This window comes from Passer domesticus, chromosome 7 (genome assembly GCF_036417665.1).
Source record: "Passer domesticus isolate bPasDom1 chromosome 7, bPasDom1.hap1, whole genome shotgun sequence".
Classification (NCBI taxonomy): domain Eukaryota; kingdom Metazoa; phylum Chordata; class Aves; order Passeriformes; family Passeridae; genus Passer; species Passer domesticus.
Window position 1 is genome coordinate 39206953 of NC_087480.1, and position 19383 is coordinate 39226335.

General features: G+C 47.9%; 1 protein-coding gene and 1 long non-coding RNA gene across 2 annotated transcripts in view; one reads left to right on the plus strand and one right to left on the minus strand.

Annotated features, from left to right (window-relative positions):
* The first annotated feature begins 441 nt into the window (after window positions 1–441).
* LOC135304921 (uncharacterized) lies at window positions 442–2717 on the plus strand. Its single transcript, XR_010366163.1, has 2 exons — window positions 442–1469; window positions 2061–2717. It is a non-coding gene; the product is annotated as an uncharacterized LOC135304921 (long non-coding RNA).
* Window positions 2394–19383, minus strand: part of LAMC1 (laminin subunit gamma 1) — a 65968-nt gene continuing 48978 nt past the window's right edge. The window contains exons 6-28 of the mRNA XM_064427828.1: window positions 19109–19226; window positions 18911–19009; window positions 18669–18805; window positions 17732–17854; window positions 17455–17644; window positions 17148–17260; window positions 15956–16177; window positions 15693–15881; window positions 14130–14375; window positions 13686–13839; window positions 13118–13260; window positions 12248–12426; window positions 11957–12113; window positions 9474–9679; window positions 9000–9079; window positions 8528–8665; window positions 8203–8347; window positions 7727–7876; window positions 7219–7333; window positions 6688–6887; window positions 6318–6476; window positions 5720–5819; window positions 2394–5341 (exon numbers count right to left, since the gene is read on the minus strand). Of these exons, the coding sequence (XP_064283898.1) occupies window positions 5085–5341; window positions 5720–5819; window positions 6318–6476; window positions 6688–6887; window positions 7219–7333; window positions 7727–7876; window positions 8203–8347; window positions 8528–8665; window positions 9000–9079; window positions 9474–9679; window positions 11957–12113; window positions 12248–12426; window positions 13118–13260; window positions 13686–13839; window positions 14130–14375; window positions 15693–15881; window positions 15956–16177; window positions 17148–17260; window positions 17455–17644; window positions 17732–17854; window positions 18669–18805; window positions 18911–19009; window positions 19109–19226 (3620 nt within the window). The 3' untranslated portion in view covers window positions 2394–5084. The remainder of the gene's footprint in view (window positions 5342–5719; window positions 5820–6317; window positions 6477–6687; window positions 6888–7218; window positions 7334–7726; window positions 7877–8202; window positions 8348–8527; window positions 8666–8999; window positions 9080–9473; window positions 9680–11956; window positions 12114–12247; window positions 12427–13117; window positions 13261–13685; window positions 13840–14129; window positions 14376–15692; window positions 15882–15955; window positions 16178–17147; window positions 17261–17454; window positions 17645–17731; window positions 17855–18668; window positions 18806–18910; window positions 19010–19108; window positions 19227–19383) is intronic.

The following is a 19383-nucleotide window of genomic DNA, read 5'->3' on the forward strand; positions in this document are numbered from 1 at the left end:
AACTGCTCCAAAACCAGTCTGGAACAACACAGTAATCTAAATTTTTCTGATGGTTGCTGGTGAAAAGTGATGGATGTGTAAAAACTCTGGAATGACGGTTTTATTAATGTAACCAAGGGAGAAAACCCATTTTGGTGACTTATGCCAGATGAACACCAGGATGCTGTGAGCCCTTGCAGCCCAGGTCAACCCTTGCATCCCCAAGCCTCCTCCTGCAAGGGCCCATCTGATCTGCCACATCGTCCAGGAGGAAATCCTCTGGGATTTCCTCACAGTGTGGAAAATCAGAGACCATGATGTGCTGGTATCACCAAACACCCGTGCAGCGATGGAGCCTGGCCTTCAGCCTCTGCTCTGACATTTGGGTGCCCTGGGAAGAATCCTGCTGACAGCCAGAGGCAGCTGGAGCAGAGACCAGTGAGGCAGCAGCGGCACCGGGATGGGCAGAGGCAGGCAGGGATCACGCCGGCAGTGAGCAAGCGGGGCAGGGCAGGGCAGCAGCAAGGAAGTGCTGTCATGCCTGGCCTTGCCTTGCCTGGCCCTGCCCAGCCCAGGGAGGGCTGAGACAAACAAGGATGAAGGAAGAAGGCATTGCCATCCAACTGCAATGAGGGGAATTGCCATTCCCCTCTCTGCCCTGTGCCCAGCCTCTGCGGGATTACTTTGACATGGCATTCCTGATGTTTCTGGGATGGGGGCTGCACTGATGGTATCAGGCCAGCAGCCAACTACAAAAAATAACTAACCTGAACGTGATCCAACATGTCACAGCTGTAGATGGGGAGCACAGGACACTGCCAGCTCGATGTGACAGCTCTATGACCTCCTCCACTTCCTCAGATCCACACAAACACACCAGAGACATCTCCCTCCAGGCAGTTGTTCCCAGCACATTATAACCTGTAACAATATCCTGTCCTCCCCAGAAATGAGGGGGAACCCAGCTCAGGTCTGTCCAAGCCCTCCCCACTGCCACCTTCTCACCAGGCCCTTGGCCCCTGCCAGGCTCCTGCTTCTGCAGAGAGCACATGAGAGAAGATGGAGCTTGAACCCGGGCAGTGAGAAACCAACAGGGAACAGGAAATTGAAGGAGAATTAAGGCCACTGCTCAGCAAGGTGCCTCCCCACCCACCCTGATGTCAGCTACTGGCTACACTGAGCAGGCAGCATCCAAGGAGGGCATCTCTACATGGGCTTCAAAATATTGGTAAAACAGTTTGGCAACATGCAAGCCATTATCATGGTCCCTTGGAGCTGGTCTGCTTCTCCCTGTAAGAAATTTCTGAGTATCCACTCAGGTTACTCTTACCTTGCCTCCTCCACATGAAGAAGAGGCTCATCCTCCTTCAAGACCACCTCTGAGACAGATTTGCACAACGCCCACAAAAAATTTCTGGAGATAAAAATCCTGAAGATGAAATAAAGGACACAGACTTGCTTCCTAATCTAAGCACTTTCACCTCAAAATGGTAAGAGGTTCATGTCAACCTACAGCCCATGCAAGGTCAGAACTGTCCCACCACCCAATTTTCTGCTCCCTGACTGCTCCCCACAATCCAGCTGAAACCTCAGCCAGATTTTACCAGCTGGGATTTGCTTCCCAAAAACACTGGCAGGAAAAAATAAAATAAAATAAAAAAGAAGACATATTTTAGAAAACAAATTCATTAGTGACAACTGAAGAATGAAAGGTTGAAAGTACACAAACTGACATGCAAAAATAATAAGAATTTACCAGCTGAGATGGGATTAGCTCTGATGCAAGTTAATGAGACCTGTGTGTTTTCCTCTGCTGAGAAAAATAACAGAAATCCAGCTGGAGCTGTAAGACAAGTGTGAATGCAGAAAACAGTCTAGTCTCTTATAACTGCAATCTGCCCTTAAAAATTTGCTTCATTCAGGCCAGGCTCTGGCAGACAGGACCCAGGAACAACACAGAGCACCCAGATTTGTGGCAGTTCCCAGTAATTTCAGCTTCTTTATTCAGCTTATTTTTTTTTCTTTTCCCAGGAGCCCTATCCTTTTCTACCTGTTTAGTAAAAAGGATTTTTCCCTTACAGGATTCCAGGATTCCAGCCCAATTCCTCAGGGCTTTCCAGGAAGACAGTGCTACTCCAACAGCATCAGCACCAACAACACAGTGTGTTTTTAAGCCCTGGAAAACCAGCAGCTTAAACTCCATCAAAGCCAAGGCAATGGAGCAGTGGACACAAGGAAAAACCATCATCCTTGTCATCTGTATCCCACCACATGCATTTCCAAGTTTCTTCTCCCTTTTTTCCATACCAAACCAGGTTGTCTAAGGAGCAAGAGGTGAATCTTGCAACTGAGACACATCAGCATCAATATCCACCCACCAAAAATAAAGCAATACTCAACAGAATTCCCAGGTATAAGGGGTTACAAATATTCAGACTTTATTATAAATAAGAAATACTGTTTTATACATAAAAACTGCAAGTGTTGCATTTTTGTTCACCGCCCCAGACAGCAAGACCACAGATTAAGGCAAAAAAAGCTGGAGTGAAGGCACATACTGAGGGGGCCACAGTCAGGAATAAGGTGATGAAGGGATGTCATGTGTCACCCATGACACCCAGCACTCCACCAGCAGCTGTCACATCATCACATTACGTAAAGAAATAACTGGACTTATACAATGAATAATGGCTGTAATGCAGTACTGATTAACAGATCGCTTATAAAGATTTTTTTTTTTATTTAAAAATAAAATTCTGTTAAAAACGGCTTAAGAAAAAAAAAAAAAAAAAACAACACAAGAGAGCAGGAAACCTTAGGCCTGAGGTCAGCCAGGGCATGCACACATCTGCTCTTCTCACAGCCTTGGCAGAGGTGATGTGGTCACAGCTATCTTCCCAGAGCGACCCAGTGTCCCTGTGCAAGCAGGCACAGGGAGCTCTCCTCCAGAGGTGTTTCCAGGCAGGAGGGAAATCCCACAGCCATTAAGGGAAGGGATACAAGAGCCATGCAGTTTGCTGGAACAGCCCCTGCCCAGCAGCCCTGTCTGCCCCAAGCCTCCTGCCTTGCACAGTGGTATCAAGATGTCCCCAGACGCAGCTCTCTGACCACCTCAGTGCTGGACTGGTCTCCCAACAGTGCTACAGCTCCTCCCAGCTCAGCTGCAAAGCCACAGCCCCTGTTCCACTCCTGGTACAGCATCCCAGGGGACAAGGGACACAGAGCTGGGGGCTGCAGGCACCATGGGGAGCAGGGCTGGCTTTGGAGACAGGGCTGGAGAGCATCCACCCGACAGGCAGTGGTTATGGATGGGTGCTGGGATACAGTAGAGGGAAGCAAGCAGGAGCCCAGCCAGGAGAAATCCCAGGTTTGAAGGGAATGATACAGAGAGAAGCAATACACGGTGCACCTGCCCCAGTGTACAGGGGAAAGCACATGGAGGAGGCCAGGCTGTGCCACTCTGGAAATCTGGCTGAGTATATTTACACACACATACACACGCACGAGAGACTTCCTCACACTATAATCATGATAAAAAAATGGAAAAAAAAATCACATTCACACAAAAAACATAAATTTGAAATAATTAATAGCACCAGTGTGTGTCAGATAATAATTTCTTCCCCGCTACGCAAACGTACAAAGTTGCATAGTGTTTAAAGATAGATATATACTGGATCTCAGGGAAAGGGGGGGGATGCCAGGCTGGAGGCAAGGAGGAAGCTACAGAGGATGCTCTTGTCTGGGAGCAAGGGGCTCCCTGCCACTCCCACCCAGTGCCTGGGGAGGGAGCCTGCAGGGAAGCCGTGGGAGTGGTGTAAAAGGCACAGCTGCCACCTGAGCCTGGCCTGAGGTCCCTGTGCTGTGGCAGCTTTGTGGTGACTGGGAGATTGGGAGGCAAAAAGAAAGGAGGGCACCAGGAAATTCCAGGTCTTCCTCCCAGCTTTAAAACAGGCAAATGGCAGGAGAGATAAAAATCCCACTGTCCTCCTTCAGGAAGAAGATGGGGTGAAAAAAAAGGACCTTTCCATTTCCATTCATGTGCCCCCTTCCCTCCCCACCCAAAGACATTCAGCATGGAGGCCAGTGCAGCTGTCAGAACTCTCTGATGGCAGCTCTCCTCTTCAGCAAGACTTGTGCTGCTTCAACAAACTCATTTGTCAGTCTGACATTCCAAGCCCAGAAAACCAGATCTTCTGGAAATTCAGTAGCAACAGATGGGAATGCAGCTCATGGCTTCCACACCCTGACAGTCTGGACTAGCCAGCAGGCAGCAGCTTTCAGACCAGACCCAAAACTTCTCCAGAGAACAGAAGTGGGGCTGGCACAATCCACCACTCCACCAGTATCCCATCTTCCCAAAGAGCCCTAAACAGAGGCTGCCTTTTTCTCATAGCAATGCATCATCACAAAGCATTTCAGAAAGAGGCTTCAGCGATTTTGCCAAAGGCTACCAACACTGTTGGATTGGCCACTACCTAATGATGAAAAAAATAAATTCACAGGGTTAGAAGTTGGGAAGAAGGATCTGAATTGAGTGCAGCTATACTGGCCATTACAGTAATACTTTGGTAGCCATCCCCTTCCTTCATAGGGACAAAGAGCTCCAGGACTGAGGATTTTACAGTCAAAGGGAGAAGACAGGAGAGAAAGTTGTGTTAGTTTTGCCTTGCTGTATACAGCTCACATGGTTATTTCTGAACCACAGTATAAAAAGTCCAAAGCATCTCTCATCCTTGCACTAATCAAAGGGAAACTGTGTCTGAGGAAGGGGCAAAGGTGGAGTGCTCAGGAAAACAATCTATATAAAAAAACCCCTTTGATGCCCAAAGACGGATATTTAATTTGCTTCTCAAAAAAAACCCCCAAAAAAAGAAACAAAGAAACAAATGAAAAAAAAATCCCACCAAAAAACCAAACAAAACAAAACAAAAAAATAAAAAAACCAAACCAACAAAAAAAACTTTCAACTTATCCTGATTTGAAAGGAAACAGTGGCTGCGAGCAGCGAAGAGTTGGGGATTTGGAGAAGGTAATGTGTGTTAAGGCACTCCATGGCTGAACCAGCGCTCACCAGGGCCATTCCCCCCACCCCCAGCACACCCTTAGGGCTTCTCAATGGACGGGGTGTTGAAACAGCCAGATGGCAAGGTCTTCCTGATGTCTTCCAGGTTGCTAATGTCCTTCAGGATCTCTTCAATGTCCCTGTTGTAGGCCTGTATCGCATCATCTTGCTTCTTGGCTTCTCTCTCCAGGAAAGACACTTTCTGGTCCAGGTTACTGTCTTTCATCTGGTCTTTGGCACTGTTCAGGGTACCTTCAATTTCATTCAGTTTGTTCAAGTCCACCGTCTCCAGTTGCCCTGAAAAGCCAGAAGCAAACAGTGAAACAAACAGAAGCAAACAGTGAAACCCCTTTGACACAGGGAGCTCACAGAGCTGAGCCCACAGCAGACCTCCATCAGGCCATCTCCAGCATCTGAAACAGGAACAACCACAAGGGTGACATCTCCACTGTCTCAAGAAGCCTTCAGTTTGCTGAAAACCAACACAGAGCATTGCCAAACAAGCTCTGAGGCTACTTGGGCAAGAAAAAAATCCCCAAGTCCTTGCCAAAAACACACAAACCCCATTTCAAGAGATCAACAGATCCATCTGGTTCCTCAAACACAACTGGCAGGAAACCCAGCACACATCAGGAAAACACTCAAAGGCACACAGCACATTACAGATAGTCCTACCTAGCTGATCCAACAGGTCATTAATGACAGTGAGCAGGCTGTTCACAGAGTTCTTAGCTTTTCTTGCATTGTCTTCTGCCTCCTGGGCAGCCTGTGAGGCCTGTAGGATATAAAAAAAAAAAAAAGAGAGCATAAAAAAGGTGTAGGGATTACAAAACTTTGCCTCTCCTCTGCAGTTAGTCAGCACATCGCTGCTTTCTCTCCTCAGGATAACAATCCTGCACAAAGATCTTTACCACAGTGCTGGGGAGAAGACTGACAATCTTCAAGTAATCAGTTTTCTGAGTATTTCAGGGTGGAGACCCCTGAAAACTGAGCAGGATTTTGCAGTAAAGGGCAGGGTGGAATCAATAGGGCTATACAGTGAGATTTTAGCTATAATAAAAGGAAAAGCAGCTCTCAAATCCCAGCAGGGATCCTATGCTAATGCACCAGAACTTGTCTCCTTTTCAGTCCCACTTAAAACTTGGAACAGTCAGAATACTGGCTGGACCCAGCACTGTCTTTGCAAGAGGAGAGCAGGAGGAAAGCCTTCACTGCCAGGACAGCAGGGAGAGGGCAGCTCCTAGCCACTGCTCTCCCTGCCAGCAGCACTTACCTCATTGGCCATCTTCATATCCTGCTCAGCATCGGCCTGCTTCCGCTTCAGCTCCTTCTCTGCATCCTGCAGCTGCTTCATCATGTCATCCACTTCCCTGGCCAGTCCTGTCACATCAGCAAAGGTCTTGTCGGCCTCGGCTCTGGTAGCAGCAGCACTCTGCAGCCAACAAGTGGGAGAGGATGGAAAGAGGTGGTGAAGGGCCAGAACTTCCTTCAATCCTTCCCATCAAAATGCCCTGATTTCCTATCTTGCCATATTTTGCATTTGCAGTGGGGAATACAGCAGAGAGCACACGGGAAATACTGCAACAGGAGTTCATGCATCCCCAGAGCAGGATCTCAGAGGGGGTGAGCTGCAGCAGACCCACCTTCTGAACAGAGCTGGCAATCTTCTCAGCATCATCTGCTCTGGCCTTGGCATCGCGGGCATCGGCTGCAGCGTTGCCCAGTGCCAGCTCTGCCTGCTGAGTCTTGTTGTTGGCCTCTGCAATGGTCTGGCTGATGGCAGGGATCTTCTTCAGTGCCTCCTCGGCCGCCGTCTTGTTATCGTTCACCCGCTTGTCAAAGTCTGAGGGGGCAAAGCAGATCCTTACCATGTGCTCCAGAAGAGCCTGGGGATGCTCCTTTGAACAAGCTACCCAAGGCTTTGCTGCCCTGACATTGGAGGGATGAAGAGCAAACTGGGGTCAGCTCTCCCTATTGCACATCTTCTGATGCTAAATAAGGAAGTTTAAAGGAAGTTTCCAGTCCCTGAAAATGCTTACACTTTTTCTTTAAAGAAAAACGAGCCAAAAGAACACACCCAACACTCAGATAAGGGCAATAGCAGGGCCTCTTTAACCAGAATATCCTACTGCCTAGTGACTTATCACACTGGAATTGAAGTGCTTCCTCTTTACCTTTCAGGTTCCTGAGAATGGTATTGGCCTCCTGCAGTGTGCCACTGCTCTTCCGAGCAGCTTCTTCAGCCAGGGCTTTTGCTGCATCTGCTCGAGCCAAGAGCTGGTCTGCAGTCTGAGGAGACATGACATGTACCAATGCATTCCCACTTTCTCAAGGACAATCATGCAAGTGTCTGAAAAAGCACTGTTAAGCCTCAAACAACAACACCATCCAGGAGAGCAGTGCTTCCTCTGAGACCAGATGAGTCTATGTACTTTGGGAATACTGTTCTGAACACAAAGTTGACACCACATCTGGCAATATCTCCTATTTTCCCACACAGCTTCAAAGCCACTGCTTTTAACCTCCCTCTGCATCTCCTTTTTGGGGCCATTCTTCAGCATTCTTATAATCAATAAATAACACTAAGACTAAGACAAAATCATTTGCATCTGGCCAGTTACTTGTCTTCCTTGTTTTTTTTTTTTCCACCAGGAGCAAAAGCCTACACAAAGTGGAACTGACCTGCTGCTCTGTCTTCCCTTTCTCCAAGAGGTTCTTTACTTCCTGCTCCTTTCCTTTCATGTCTTCTCTCAAGTCCTCGTAATCCTTTAGCTTCCTGGCAATTAGTTGATCCAGTTCTTCTGCTTCCTTCTTGATCTTATTTGCTTGATTCTGCAGGTAGAAATCACACACAGAGATTCCTGAATGTTAAAGAATTCCTGAACAGGTGGCAAATTTTTCCACTTCTACATTCAAGCCAAGACGTCTGGCAAACATTTCAGATCTTTGTCTTTCAGAAACTGGGGGAGGTGGGGTTTATGTAGATGGTTTTCTGCATTTCCATCTCCTGCATAAATGTTGCAATTGCATAAAAGCCTAGATGGACAAGAAACCCACAGAGCATTCTTATGCAGAGAACATTAGCAGAGCACATGTAAGGTATGCCAGCAGCCCAGCAATCCTCAGGAAACAGTGCAGATGATGGTGCCCACACGTACCTCTAGCCCTGTGGAATCCACAGTAGGCAGGCTGGTGAGGTTAGCATATATCTGCAGGGCTCTGTTTCCAGCTTCCTCTGCCTCCGCAAGCACCTTGGTGGCCTGTTTCTCTAGGTCTCGAGAAATATTCCTTGCTTGATTGTACCTAAAAAATCCCCAAGGATCCAGTTATGCAACAGTATTTTCTGTAGAACTGAACTTAGTAAGAGAAGCTAAGAAATCAAAAATCACCTCCCACAAAATCCAAAGCATACAGAGGGTTGTCTTAGTTTTAAGCACTGCTCTAAAGTCAGGAAATAAAAACAATTTTCTGTTACTGACTCACTTCTGGTTGAGCTCATCAATATCAATTGCAGTTTGGTTTTCTCCAGCCAGGGTTTTCAGCAGCAGTTGATAGGCTTCTGTGGAAGTATCATTTGCAGCCTTGGCTGTGCGAACAATCTCATCAGCTTCCTTTTTGTGCCTGATGACAAAAGAAAAACAATGCCATTACATTTGTCACCCAATAGTTTTTATCCTCAGTTCTTGATTATATTCTCTCTTACTTTTCCTTCTTTCCTTCCCCCAGATTTACATTTGGGAGATGCTGAAACATTTGTAATGGAAGATGGTTGCCATGTCTGTCATCCACGTGAGCAATGTTTGCCCTCAGAGCTTCACAGCCATCATCCCACAGCACCAGTCCCTTAAGCAGTAAAAAGTGTTTCCTAGCCAGCAAATGAAATTCTGCTTCCCCCTTGCAGAGAAGAGCAGGGCCCTGACACAGGCCATGATGAGTGTGTCTTGCCACAGCCTACCTTTCTGCCAGCTTACGGGCCTCTTCTGCCAGCTGAGTCATGTTGTTGGGGTCTCCACTTTGCTCTGGAGGTGTAATGGACTGGAAGAGTATAAGAAAGAAAAAAACCTCTTAAAGCTCCTTTTTTCATCTTTAATTCATCTTTGCTTTAAATATTTATTGTCATGATCTAAATGCTTGAGATGTGTCTAATCTACTTCTCACTTCTCTGCATGTTTTTCTTAAGTCCATGCAGTTTCCACCACTGGTTACCCCTTGAAAAACAATGGTGCTATATTTATTTAAGACTTTTATGTTGGTTTGGGCTAAGATACTATCTGTGACTGACAGTGGTGAACTTCCTTCATTGATTTCCCACGATCTCGATGCAAATTTACTGTTTGAGGGAGAGAGCAAGTGGAGAAACACACCAGAGGCACAGAAGGAAAGGCCCTCAGCCTCTCCCAGCTGTGTGGGATGCCAGCAGCACACTCACCACGTTGTCAGCTGCCATCTTGGCCCTCTCCAGCATATCAGAAGCCATGCTGATCAGGTCCTCAGTGTCCTCCACCCGCACCCGGGCCTGCTCTGCCAGGCTCTCCGTGTCCTGCACTGTGCCCTGGATGTTCCTCAGCCTGTTGAGCTGACTCACTAAGGTGCTGTTGATGTCTTTGAGACGGTCCATGAGGCCCTGATCTACGTCTGAAACACAAAAAAGAGAGGAAGCAAAATTAATTAGAGCAGGAAGAGAAGCTGGAGCAGCAGCTTAGCACGGCAGGCACCATGTTGGTAGGTTAATCCCCTGCTGGAAGAGATTTCACAAGTCACTTAGCTTGAGATCAAAGTCATAATCAGAATGTGCACCAAACAGGAGAAATGAAAAGCCATTAACTGCTAATAAGACAATCCCGCTGGGTGTTGGAACTGACTCTGATGGGAGATTTTGCGTTCAGAATCACATTTTACCTCTCTCATTGACTTGAAATGACAACAGAGCTGTTCCTCAATAGGTATGAAATGTCTGTTTGGTGAATTCTCTTTAGCTTATCTCCTAGAAATTGAGCAGAGATGGACGAATAGTGCAGACATACATTTTTCCACACTCAGGGCAACAATGGCTACTCCAAAGAAAGACCTAAGGAGCTTCATACAGAGCAGCCAGGAGCTGTGTGGAATAGCAAACCCACTCCAAAGTCTCCTCAAACCAAAGGGCTGGCAAAAGCTGGCAGGACAGAGCCTTGGTTTTCACATATGTAGGACTTAAAAGGCACCCGCACTTCACCAAATTTTTGTGCCATCAGGTAACTCCCCACAACACCATCTTAAATAATGGAGGCATCACAGCCTCGCCTCACAACCAAAGCAGTTACTTTGGAAAAGCTGAGAGTGTTACCAAGAATTAAAGTGCATGCAGAAGCCCACAGAACTCCAAAATTAAGATTGGTCAAATACCTTGACCTTGCAGCACATCTTAAGTATTGAACGTGAACATTTGACACATTTCAAAAACATACCACCACAGAAAAACTGAAATAGCTTCTTCAGGTGTGAATAGATTTTTGCAAGGGTAGTTTTTATTGCATTTACTTTGCCCTTTTAGTAAGAGAAGAACCTGGAGCTGGGGAAGGGTTTGGAGCACAAGTCTCATGAGGAGGAGCTGGGAGGGGTTGAGCCTGGAGAAAAGAAGGCTCAGGGGGGACCTTCTGTCTATCCACAACTCCCTGAGAGGAGGGTGCACCAGAAGATCCCCCCTGAGCTCTGCTCCCAAGGAACAGGGACAGGATGAGAGGAAACAGCTTCAAGCTGTGCCTGGGGAGGTTTTAGTTGGATAGTGGGAAAATTTTCTTCACTTAAAGGGCTGTCCAGGGAAATGCTGGAATCACCATCCCTGGAGGGATGTAAAAGCTGGGTGGATGTGGCACTTGGGAACATGAATTAATGGTGGCCTTGGCAGTGCTGGGGGGCAGGGAACAGCTGGACTTGATCCTAAGGGTCTTTCCAAATAAATGAATCTATGATTCCAAGACAGACAGAGCAATCAAAAATTCCACCACAAAACCAAATCCACTCCCTCATCTTTCTCCAATCCCCACCGTGCTACCCCCCTTACGTGGGACTATTATCTAGGCATGGATGCCAAGCAGGCAGTGTAAATCTACTTCAGCTAAAGCTGAGAAAAGCTTAAGCAACCATTCTCAATGGCAGGAATCTTCCCAAGCAAATGCCAGCATTAGCTGCGTGTGAGCTTTTTCCCAGCTTCACACAAAGGGGACAAATTTTCCCAAAATGGTCTGAAATCACTGAACCAGCTCCCAGGGGAACATCTTTTACTGCAAAGTCAATAGTCTTCTTCAGGGTTCTCTTTTCCAAAACACACATCATCTTATACATTAAAGAGACCCTAAGGACAAACCACTGTCACAGACATGACAAACACCCTGCTCACAGACATCCCCTGCTAGTGGCAACAACACAAGAATCAATTTGAAACTGAGTTTAATAGGAAAAACAGCATTCTTCAGAATATTCTACACTTTATGGTGGGATAATTAAGTTTGCCATCAGAATTTTGAAGCCTTCATTCTGATTGCTGATGACCAGAACAACAAAAACTGATTGAAACTCAAGATGTTTGAGCAAATTTAAAGCATAGTAAGTGTACTGGAAAGTTTGCTGCTTGTTTAACAAATAAAACCTTCCTTTGCATCAAGAGAAGAGGGTAACACACAAACACTTCCATCCATACAGAGCTAGAGGCAGATCTTTACTTCCATGTACAACAAAGACCACTGGTCGAACAACATGGATAAAAGCACAGCCACTGTTGTTATAACATTCACTGGCTCAGTGCTGCCTGAAATTGCTGTCAATCCTGGAGCACAGAACTGGCTTGAAATAAAACATGCTGTGTCCAAAGGGAACAGGAACAGCAGGCAAAGAACTCATTTAGTTGGTCCATGTCTGATGAGGTCAACTCACCTTTGCTCTTTTGTGCTTCATGGAGCAGCTCCGTAACTTCTCTTTCTGCCTGCTTCAACCGCTCTTCGAAGGCTTCATCAGTTACAGCTTCTTCTCTGGCACCCAGATTTGCTATGAGATTTTCCAACTCCTGCAGCCTTTGACGTTGCTCTGCCACCTACACGAGAGGGACAGAGCACAGCTATGACACAGCAAAGCACCCTGAGCCGCTCTGCTTTCAGCATCCACCAACAAACAGAATGCTGTACAAGCACCATCTCCAGTGGTACTGAGCAGTGTCTGTGGCCTTACCTTATCTTTCACCAGTCTGTAACAGGCTGGACACTCCTGGCAGCCAGGCCACGAGCGGTTGTAGAAGTAGTTCTCCTCACACTGGTTGCAGCGGCTCCCCACGAAGCCCTCCTTGCACTCACAGTGACCGTTCTCCCGGCACTGCAGGGACCGCGAGCCCTCGGGATCACAGTCGCAGGCTGCAGGGGAGTTAAACCTCAGTCAGACTGCAGAACAGGCAGAAATACCCTAAACTCACAGGATGAGAGGATATGCTTAATACCCTAAAACATCTGCAAGAGCTATGGGGCACAAACCCACAGCTGGACCTCCCTCCTGATTGCAGTGTTTCTTCTCACAAGCAGGATCCAACATTCACTGTGTGTGTTCAGTGTTGCCATTACCTCTCCCACAAAGCATCATTCTACCCCACTGCATTTTAACCAGCTGCAGTTAGTTTTGCTGCTCTTTACAGGCAGGGATATCAATGAGGAAAGTTTGGATCAACCTGCTTTGCAGTCATGTTTACAAGATCAGCTGCTCCTCAAGGCAGAACCTGGACACTGAGGCCACCTGCAGAGTAACTGTGCAGGGACACATTAGGAAACATGGCTGCTGGAGGCCAAGATGCAGAGAATACATTTACACCAAGGAGAAAGATATCTACTAAGCTGCATATCTAGTAGGTCAGACAAGAAAAAAAATAACAAAAGAAGAAGGGGATAAGCTGTAGCACAGAAATCAAATTTTGTCACGCACAGTGTGGACATAAAAGTGCTGTGATGAGGAGCAAAGTGACAAAATCCCTTCCCAGAGGCAGAAGGAACGCAAAGGCAGGGCTGGGTGTGCAACATCCTTCCCATCTGCCTCACTGTGGCCCCTCAGACTTACGTTTACAGCCTTGGGAGCCAAAGCCGAAGTGGTTGGCCTCACAGCTGTCGCAGCGCTGGCCGGTGACGCCGGGCTGGCACTCGCACTGCCCCGTGCGGATGTCACACTGCCCGCTGGTGGAGCCCAGCGCGTGGCAGTTGCACCTGGGGAGGCAGGCACACGTCAGATGGGACACAGAAGGGACCCGTGGGGCCAAGTGCTTCTCTGAAGAGCACAGCTCGACATTTGCATTTGCCAAAAGCCGCTTTTCTTGCTGTGAAAATGCAGCAGGCGAGGCACTGAGCTTTTGAACCATGCAAGGTCATTTGCTGCCTGCACTAAAAAAAGAACCCAAGAGCCTCTGCTACAATCATGAAGTCATGTGGCAGTTTTCTATTTAAAACCCTGATTTAGAGCTCTTTATAAAGCTATTTATAAGTCAGGCTTTTTGCACAGCCTTAGTAGCTGCTCCTTGACCACTGCTCCTCCCCACCCACCTGTTACTTGTGACAAACATCACATTCCTGCACAATGTAAGCACAGACCCTCCAAAAGCAGCGTCTCTGCTCCAAGCCAAGCCAAACCTCACCTCTCACAGCCACGTCCACTCTGGAGGTTGAAGAATCCAGGCTCACAGGCACTGCAGTCCCTCCCAGTGACGTGAGACAAGCACTCACACTGCCCAGTCACTTGATTGCAGACCGTCTGCTGATTCACTGTGCCGTAGGGATTGCAGTGACAAGCTGCCAAAATAAAAAGGTATGGAGAAACACGCACAAAGTTAGAAATCCCTTGTGGTGCTGGTACTTACCCTAATGGGCCTGGATACACACCACATGGCCACCCAGCCCCTGCATCACACCATGCTTTTGCTTTGACAGCACTAAGTGCCCACAAACACAAGGATTATAGCAAGCTCAAACCACCAAATCAGGGTAAAGCCACACACTGCTGCCGACGGGCACAAGTGACAGCCCAACAGCAGCTCCTGGGGACAAAACCATTTTTAAATGCAACAAGGAGCAGGTCTCACCTCTGCACTTGTCTGCGGGGTCAGAGGCCAGCGGGTTCCCGAAGAAGCCATCCTTGCAGCGGTCACAGTAGAAGCCAGCAGTGTTGTAGATGCACTTGAGGCACTCGCCGGTCTGGCGGTCGCAGTTGCCCACGGCGTTGGGGTCGATGTTGTTGTTGCACTGGCACAGGCGGCACGGCCTCACGGCACCATTTCTGCCCAGAGGGTCCCCGAAATAGGCGTCATCACACAGCTCACACCTCTTGCCTGGGACACAACACAGACACGGGTGCTGCAGCAGAAAGCCCTTGGATCCCCTTTGCAATCCCTTCTGAAAAGTAAACTCTTCAGCTTCTTCTCTTTCACTCTTCTGTTAGGGCCAGACACAAATCCCTCCTCATCTCTAAATTCAAGCTGATTTTTCACTGGAACTTTGCATTATGAATTATTTCCATTGTTCCTTCCCCTTCTATCCCTTTAAGCCAAACCTATTCACTGCAATTTGTTGTTAATTTAAGAATCCCAAGAGGTAGAGTTCCGTGGGGCATCACTGCTCCAGGAAGCTCCTCTGCCAATGAGACCTGCCAAACCTCCACAGGCAGCCACTGAAGCATCCAATTCAGCAGCTTCCTACACTTACTGCAGATCTGACCTCCCCAGCCAGTTATGAGCTCCATTTCTTAGGCAGTTCTTGCACAAACCAACCCCCTTTTTCCTCACATCCAAAAAAGGTGGTGTGAGACAGGAGAAACTCCTCTGCAGTCACGTAGCTACAAGATCAGCTGCTACAGACACCTGAGCTGAAGGGCACCTGGACTCTGCTTTGGTTCACAATGCAGGCACCCACAGGAACCCCCATGAGCTGCTTATGTTCTTGGTCAGAGGCTTTCCTAAGCACTCAAGAATGTACAGGTATTCTGTACTTTGGACTCCGCCATGCCAAGCATGAAATCAGCAGAGAAGCATGAAGGCTGCCAATCATCCAATGGCTTCCTTGCTGTTTGCAGGCAGAACAAAAGTTTCTGCTCAACAACTCAGCTACATGCTTGGACTTCACAGCTTATTGCTAAGAAAAAAAGATCAGTATCTGTTCACATATTTCTCTTAAAATTGCTGAGCACTTGCTTGATCTTCTATTTTTTTGGGCAGCGTTTCATGAGTCACTGCAGCCCTCCTGCTCTTCCTAGGAAGCATCCTGTAGTGCCTCACTTGCTGGCAAACTGCACCTTCTAATTTTATTTCAGTCTGACCTGCCTTCCTGGCTCTTTTAAATCTATTTTCTGCCCAACACCATGCCATCATCAGAGCTCTACTGGAAGGCAGTATGGTTCTCATATACAGCACAGAAATGGTCAGACTTTGCAGATCAAGCCATTTGCTCTCAAGAAATAGGCATGAAAAACATGTGAAGTCTCAAGCCTCACAGAGGACAAAAAATAGGGCTGAGGAAGGGAGAAGAATTTGAACCAGAAGTTACAGCAGCTTTCAGAGCTACTCACTGCGGATCAGAGAACAAGAACTAGCAGGAGACACATTTCCACAAGTGTGTGCCTGTAGAAAAAGACGTTTTGTGTAGGAACACACCTGTAGTGCCAGCCTGGCAGCTGGTGCACACAACCTCCTTGGTGCGGGGCACAATGGCACAGCTGGAGGAGCCTGGGCACGGGCAGGGCTGGCAGTCCGAGGCGGTGCCGGCCGTGGCATCGCCGTAATACCCATCGCTGCACTTCTCACAGTGAGTCCCTGCCGTGTTATCCCTGCAATTGCACATGCCTGCAACAGAGAGGACGTGAGTTTTCCTTCCTTGTCCAACCCAGAAAAGAAGACCCACCCCGTTTCTCTCTTACCCGTCTCGGGATCACACGTCTCGCTGTGCCCGTTGCAGGCGCAGGGCACACAGGGGCTGTAGGGCCCGAGGTTTGGGGTCTCTCGGCGGTACCCAGAGGTGCAGCGCTCACAGAACTGCCCCTCGTACCCCACTGGACACGAGCAGCTCTCCACCCAGGCCACAGGCACGCCGGGTCCAGGGCGAGCACTTGTGATGGTGACATCATCCAGGTGACCAGCACCTAGAAAGCACCAAGGGACAAACCCTCTGTAACCACAAAGGCCATCATCACAGCTTCCCCAAACACAGCTGAACGGTACGAGGAGCAAACAGGGGGTGCTTGCAGTTGGTAAGATAAATCAAGATGCAAAACCCTCCAGGAAGGTTTAGAGAGATGAACAAAGATGCACTAGAGCTCACCAAGGGGAGCATGCAGGGTAGGAAAGCTGAGAATGACAATATAGAGGAGAATCTGAGAACAGCAAGTACAGTCAATTAAAATTAAGTTATATTTTACATGTGTATGGTTTCCATTTCCAAATCAAATACCAAAACCAATTCCTGGCTTTCAAGCCAGAACAGACCACGTCTCTAGCAATTTTAATACACCTGCAAACCATGCCTCAGGACAAGCTCTTCAACTATTCCTCTCAAGCCATTCCTTCCTCTGGCATTTCAGCTCCTCTACTCCCAGCCCCTTCCCTGGAGCAAAACAGAGCCCAGACACAACATAATTGACTTTTAACTTATACCACTGCAGCATCCCCAGTGTACTGAGCAGAGCCTCAGCTCCTACATATCAGCAGTGGCTACAGCACTCAGGAATGGTTTGCTCCACATCTTTCATCCCCTCCATTTCACAACCCCACATTCTTCATTATGGGCCACGCCTCTGAAAACACTTGCAGTTTTCCCACCTTTCCCAAATGCAAATTCATCCATTTGCATCTTTCTGCAAAAATTCTTCACACAGCAATAACTAAGGATCTGGTTTTGCTTCTAATTCAAAGACACTTTTTTTTCCCCCCATATCCTCTTCAGGAGGCCTGGGAGAAAATGCTACATAGGAAAGCCAGGTGAAAAGCCATTGGCACAAGCTTTGCCAAATAAGCTGCCACAGCTGTTTATGGCTGAGCCCTACAATGAAGCAACTCAAGCTCTAAACAAATGAGTTTGCCCCCTCTTCTGTGACATTCTGCTCAGCAACTTACTTCTCTCACTGTATGTCCCACGGATCTTGATGGAAGTCAAGTTGTGGAGAAGCTTTTGGAATTCAAATGCCGTAAGAGCAGGCCTCCACGGGTAATCTGCAGCCTCATGGAGCCTGGGGAGAAGGGCCAAGCATCATCAGCACAGCTTTCAGCTGCTAACAGCTGCACCCTCTCAAAAGCTCCCTTTGCAACAGCGCTGTGCTATTGCAACATCACCCACATAAGTTTAAACCCAATAATCTCTGTTTCCTCAAGAGCTCAGAGGCCAAAGGCAGCCCAGGCCAGGAGACAGCTGCTCCCACTGTACCTGAAGGTGTAGGTCTGCACAGTCTCACTGGGGTAGGAGTTGCCCTGGGCAATGAGAGGCACGGACACTCTCAGCCCAGCCCCTTCCAGCACCAGGTCCTCTGCAGAGAGGCGCGTGTCCCGCCTGTCCACACGGAAGGAGAAGGTCAGGTTTTGCCCATAACTCAAAACCTGGTTGCCCAAGAACTTGCCTGAAAGGAGAAGAAATCCTTAGAGTTAGGGGACAGAACACAAAGGGCACAAGCAGCACAGAAAGCCATGCTTTTGGAACGACCTACGTGGTGCAATGAAGTAGATGGGGAAGTAGGTGTCAGAGATGACGGAGATATCCTGGCTCTCAGCACTCCACTGCAGCAAGACTTCTGAGCCATCACGCTGCTCAGCACGCCACTCATCCTCTCCTGAAGAATCAGATGGGCCAGAATTAACACCCTTGGAAGACTGAGATTTGCACACACTTCTTGCATCACGTTGCTGGTGTCTTAGCTAATCTAATGTGCATGGGCACTGACAGGCTGCAGAAAGCAGCTGTGCAGAAGAATTTAGTCAGTAAACACCATCTTTCCAATTTAAGCCCCTGACTCAAGTGCTGACTTGAAACTTCTGAACTTTAAACCCTCTGATGACTACTTGTCCAAAACCTTATTTTCTAAGGAGCTTAAGCAGAGACAGAAAAACCTGCAGGCCGCTACGATTTGTTGAGAGCTGCAGCCGTTGTATGAACTGTTCTCCACTAGAATTTTAATTAAAAATATGTTCTTTTCAGACTACACACACGAAACTGACTGCATGAAAGAAACTGATTTTTCCTGGGCTTACAGACTCATTGGAAACACAACTGTATTTTATCCAGAGCCATGTAAACCCTGAATCTAAAGTGATTTTGATCCTCTCAATCAGAAAGTCCTGACTTGGTTCTAGAACTGAAGAAACTCTGCTTTGTCAGCACACCTCTCAGGCTATAAAAGGTTTGTATTTGCAATTCCCACTTGCACCTGCACGGTGTACAGTAACTGTGTGCCTGAGGCCAGAGCTGTGAATTCATGCCTCCCATCTGAACAAACAAGCTGCAGACATGGAAGCTTCAGCACTTCCAAAAGAGGGATCCTAGACCGGCCTGCCCACGGTTTGTGGTCTTGCACAGAAAAGGAGGTGGGGTTTTTTAACAGCTTCTGACTTGAGCCTACAGCCCAACAAAGAAAAGCTCAATTTTACCAAACTCGAAGCTGGAGGTGATGCTATAGATACTGTAGCCCACAGCACTGGTGCAGACTGAAGAGTGTCCAAAACAGAAGCAGGGGGTACAGCCTCTTGGATTGGAGGACTCCAGATGGAAAAATCCAGGTTTGCATCTGAAGATGCAAAGGAAAGAAAATTCATTTCCCTGATGCTTAACCCCAGGTCCTCGCTCAAATATTTTTCATTCTTGAAACAAAGCCATGGGAAGAAAAAGTCACCTCTCACAGTGGAATCCTTCCACGTTGTCCTTGCACGCACACCGCCCCGTCTCGACGTTGCACTCCCCCGTGCTGCCTGCAGCATTGCAAGAACAGGGCCTGGGAGAGTCAAGAGACAGGTTAGTTCAGTAAGAGCCACACAGAGAAAGCTTTAAAAAAAGCCTAGTTTTCCTTTCAGAGAGCTGCAACCCTCCTTACCTGCACCCAGCTTCGGAGAGGGAGTGGAACCCTGGCTGGCACCGGTCACACTTGTCCCCCATCACGCCGGGTTTGCAGCTGCACTGGCCATAGCTGTCACACTGTGTGCTGAGGGAGCCTGTGGGGACAGCAGGGACAGGCACCTCAGCACACACACACGGCTCCATCAGCTACTCAAAACAGCCAAGAGATAGGAAGAAGAAAGCAGAAAGCACAGTCTCAAGCTGATGAGTGACACCTTACCTAAAGACTGCCTCTACTCCACAGGGACTTTC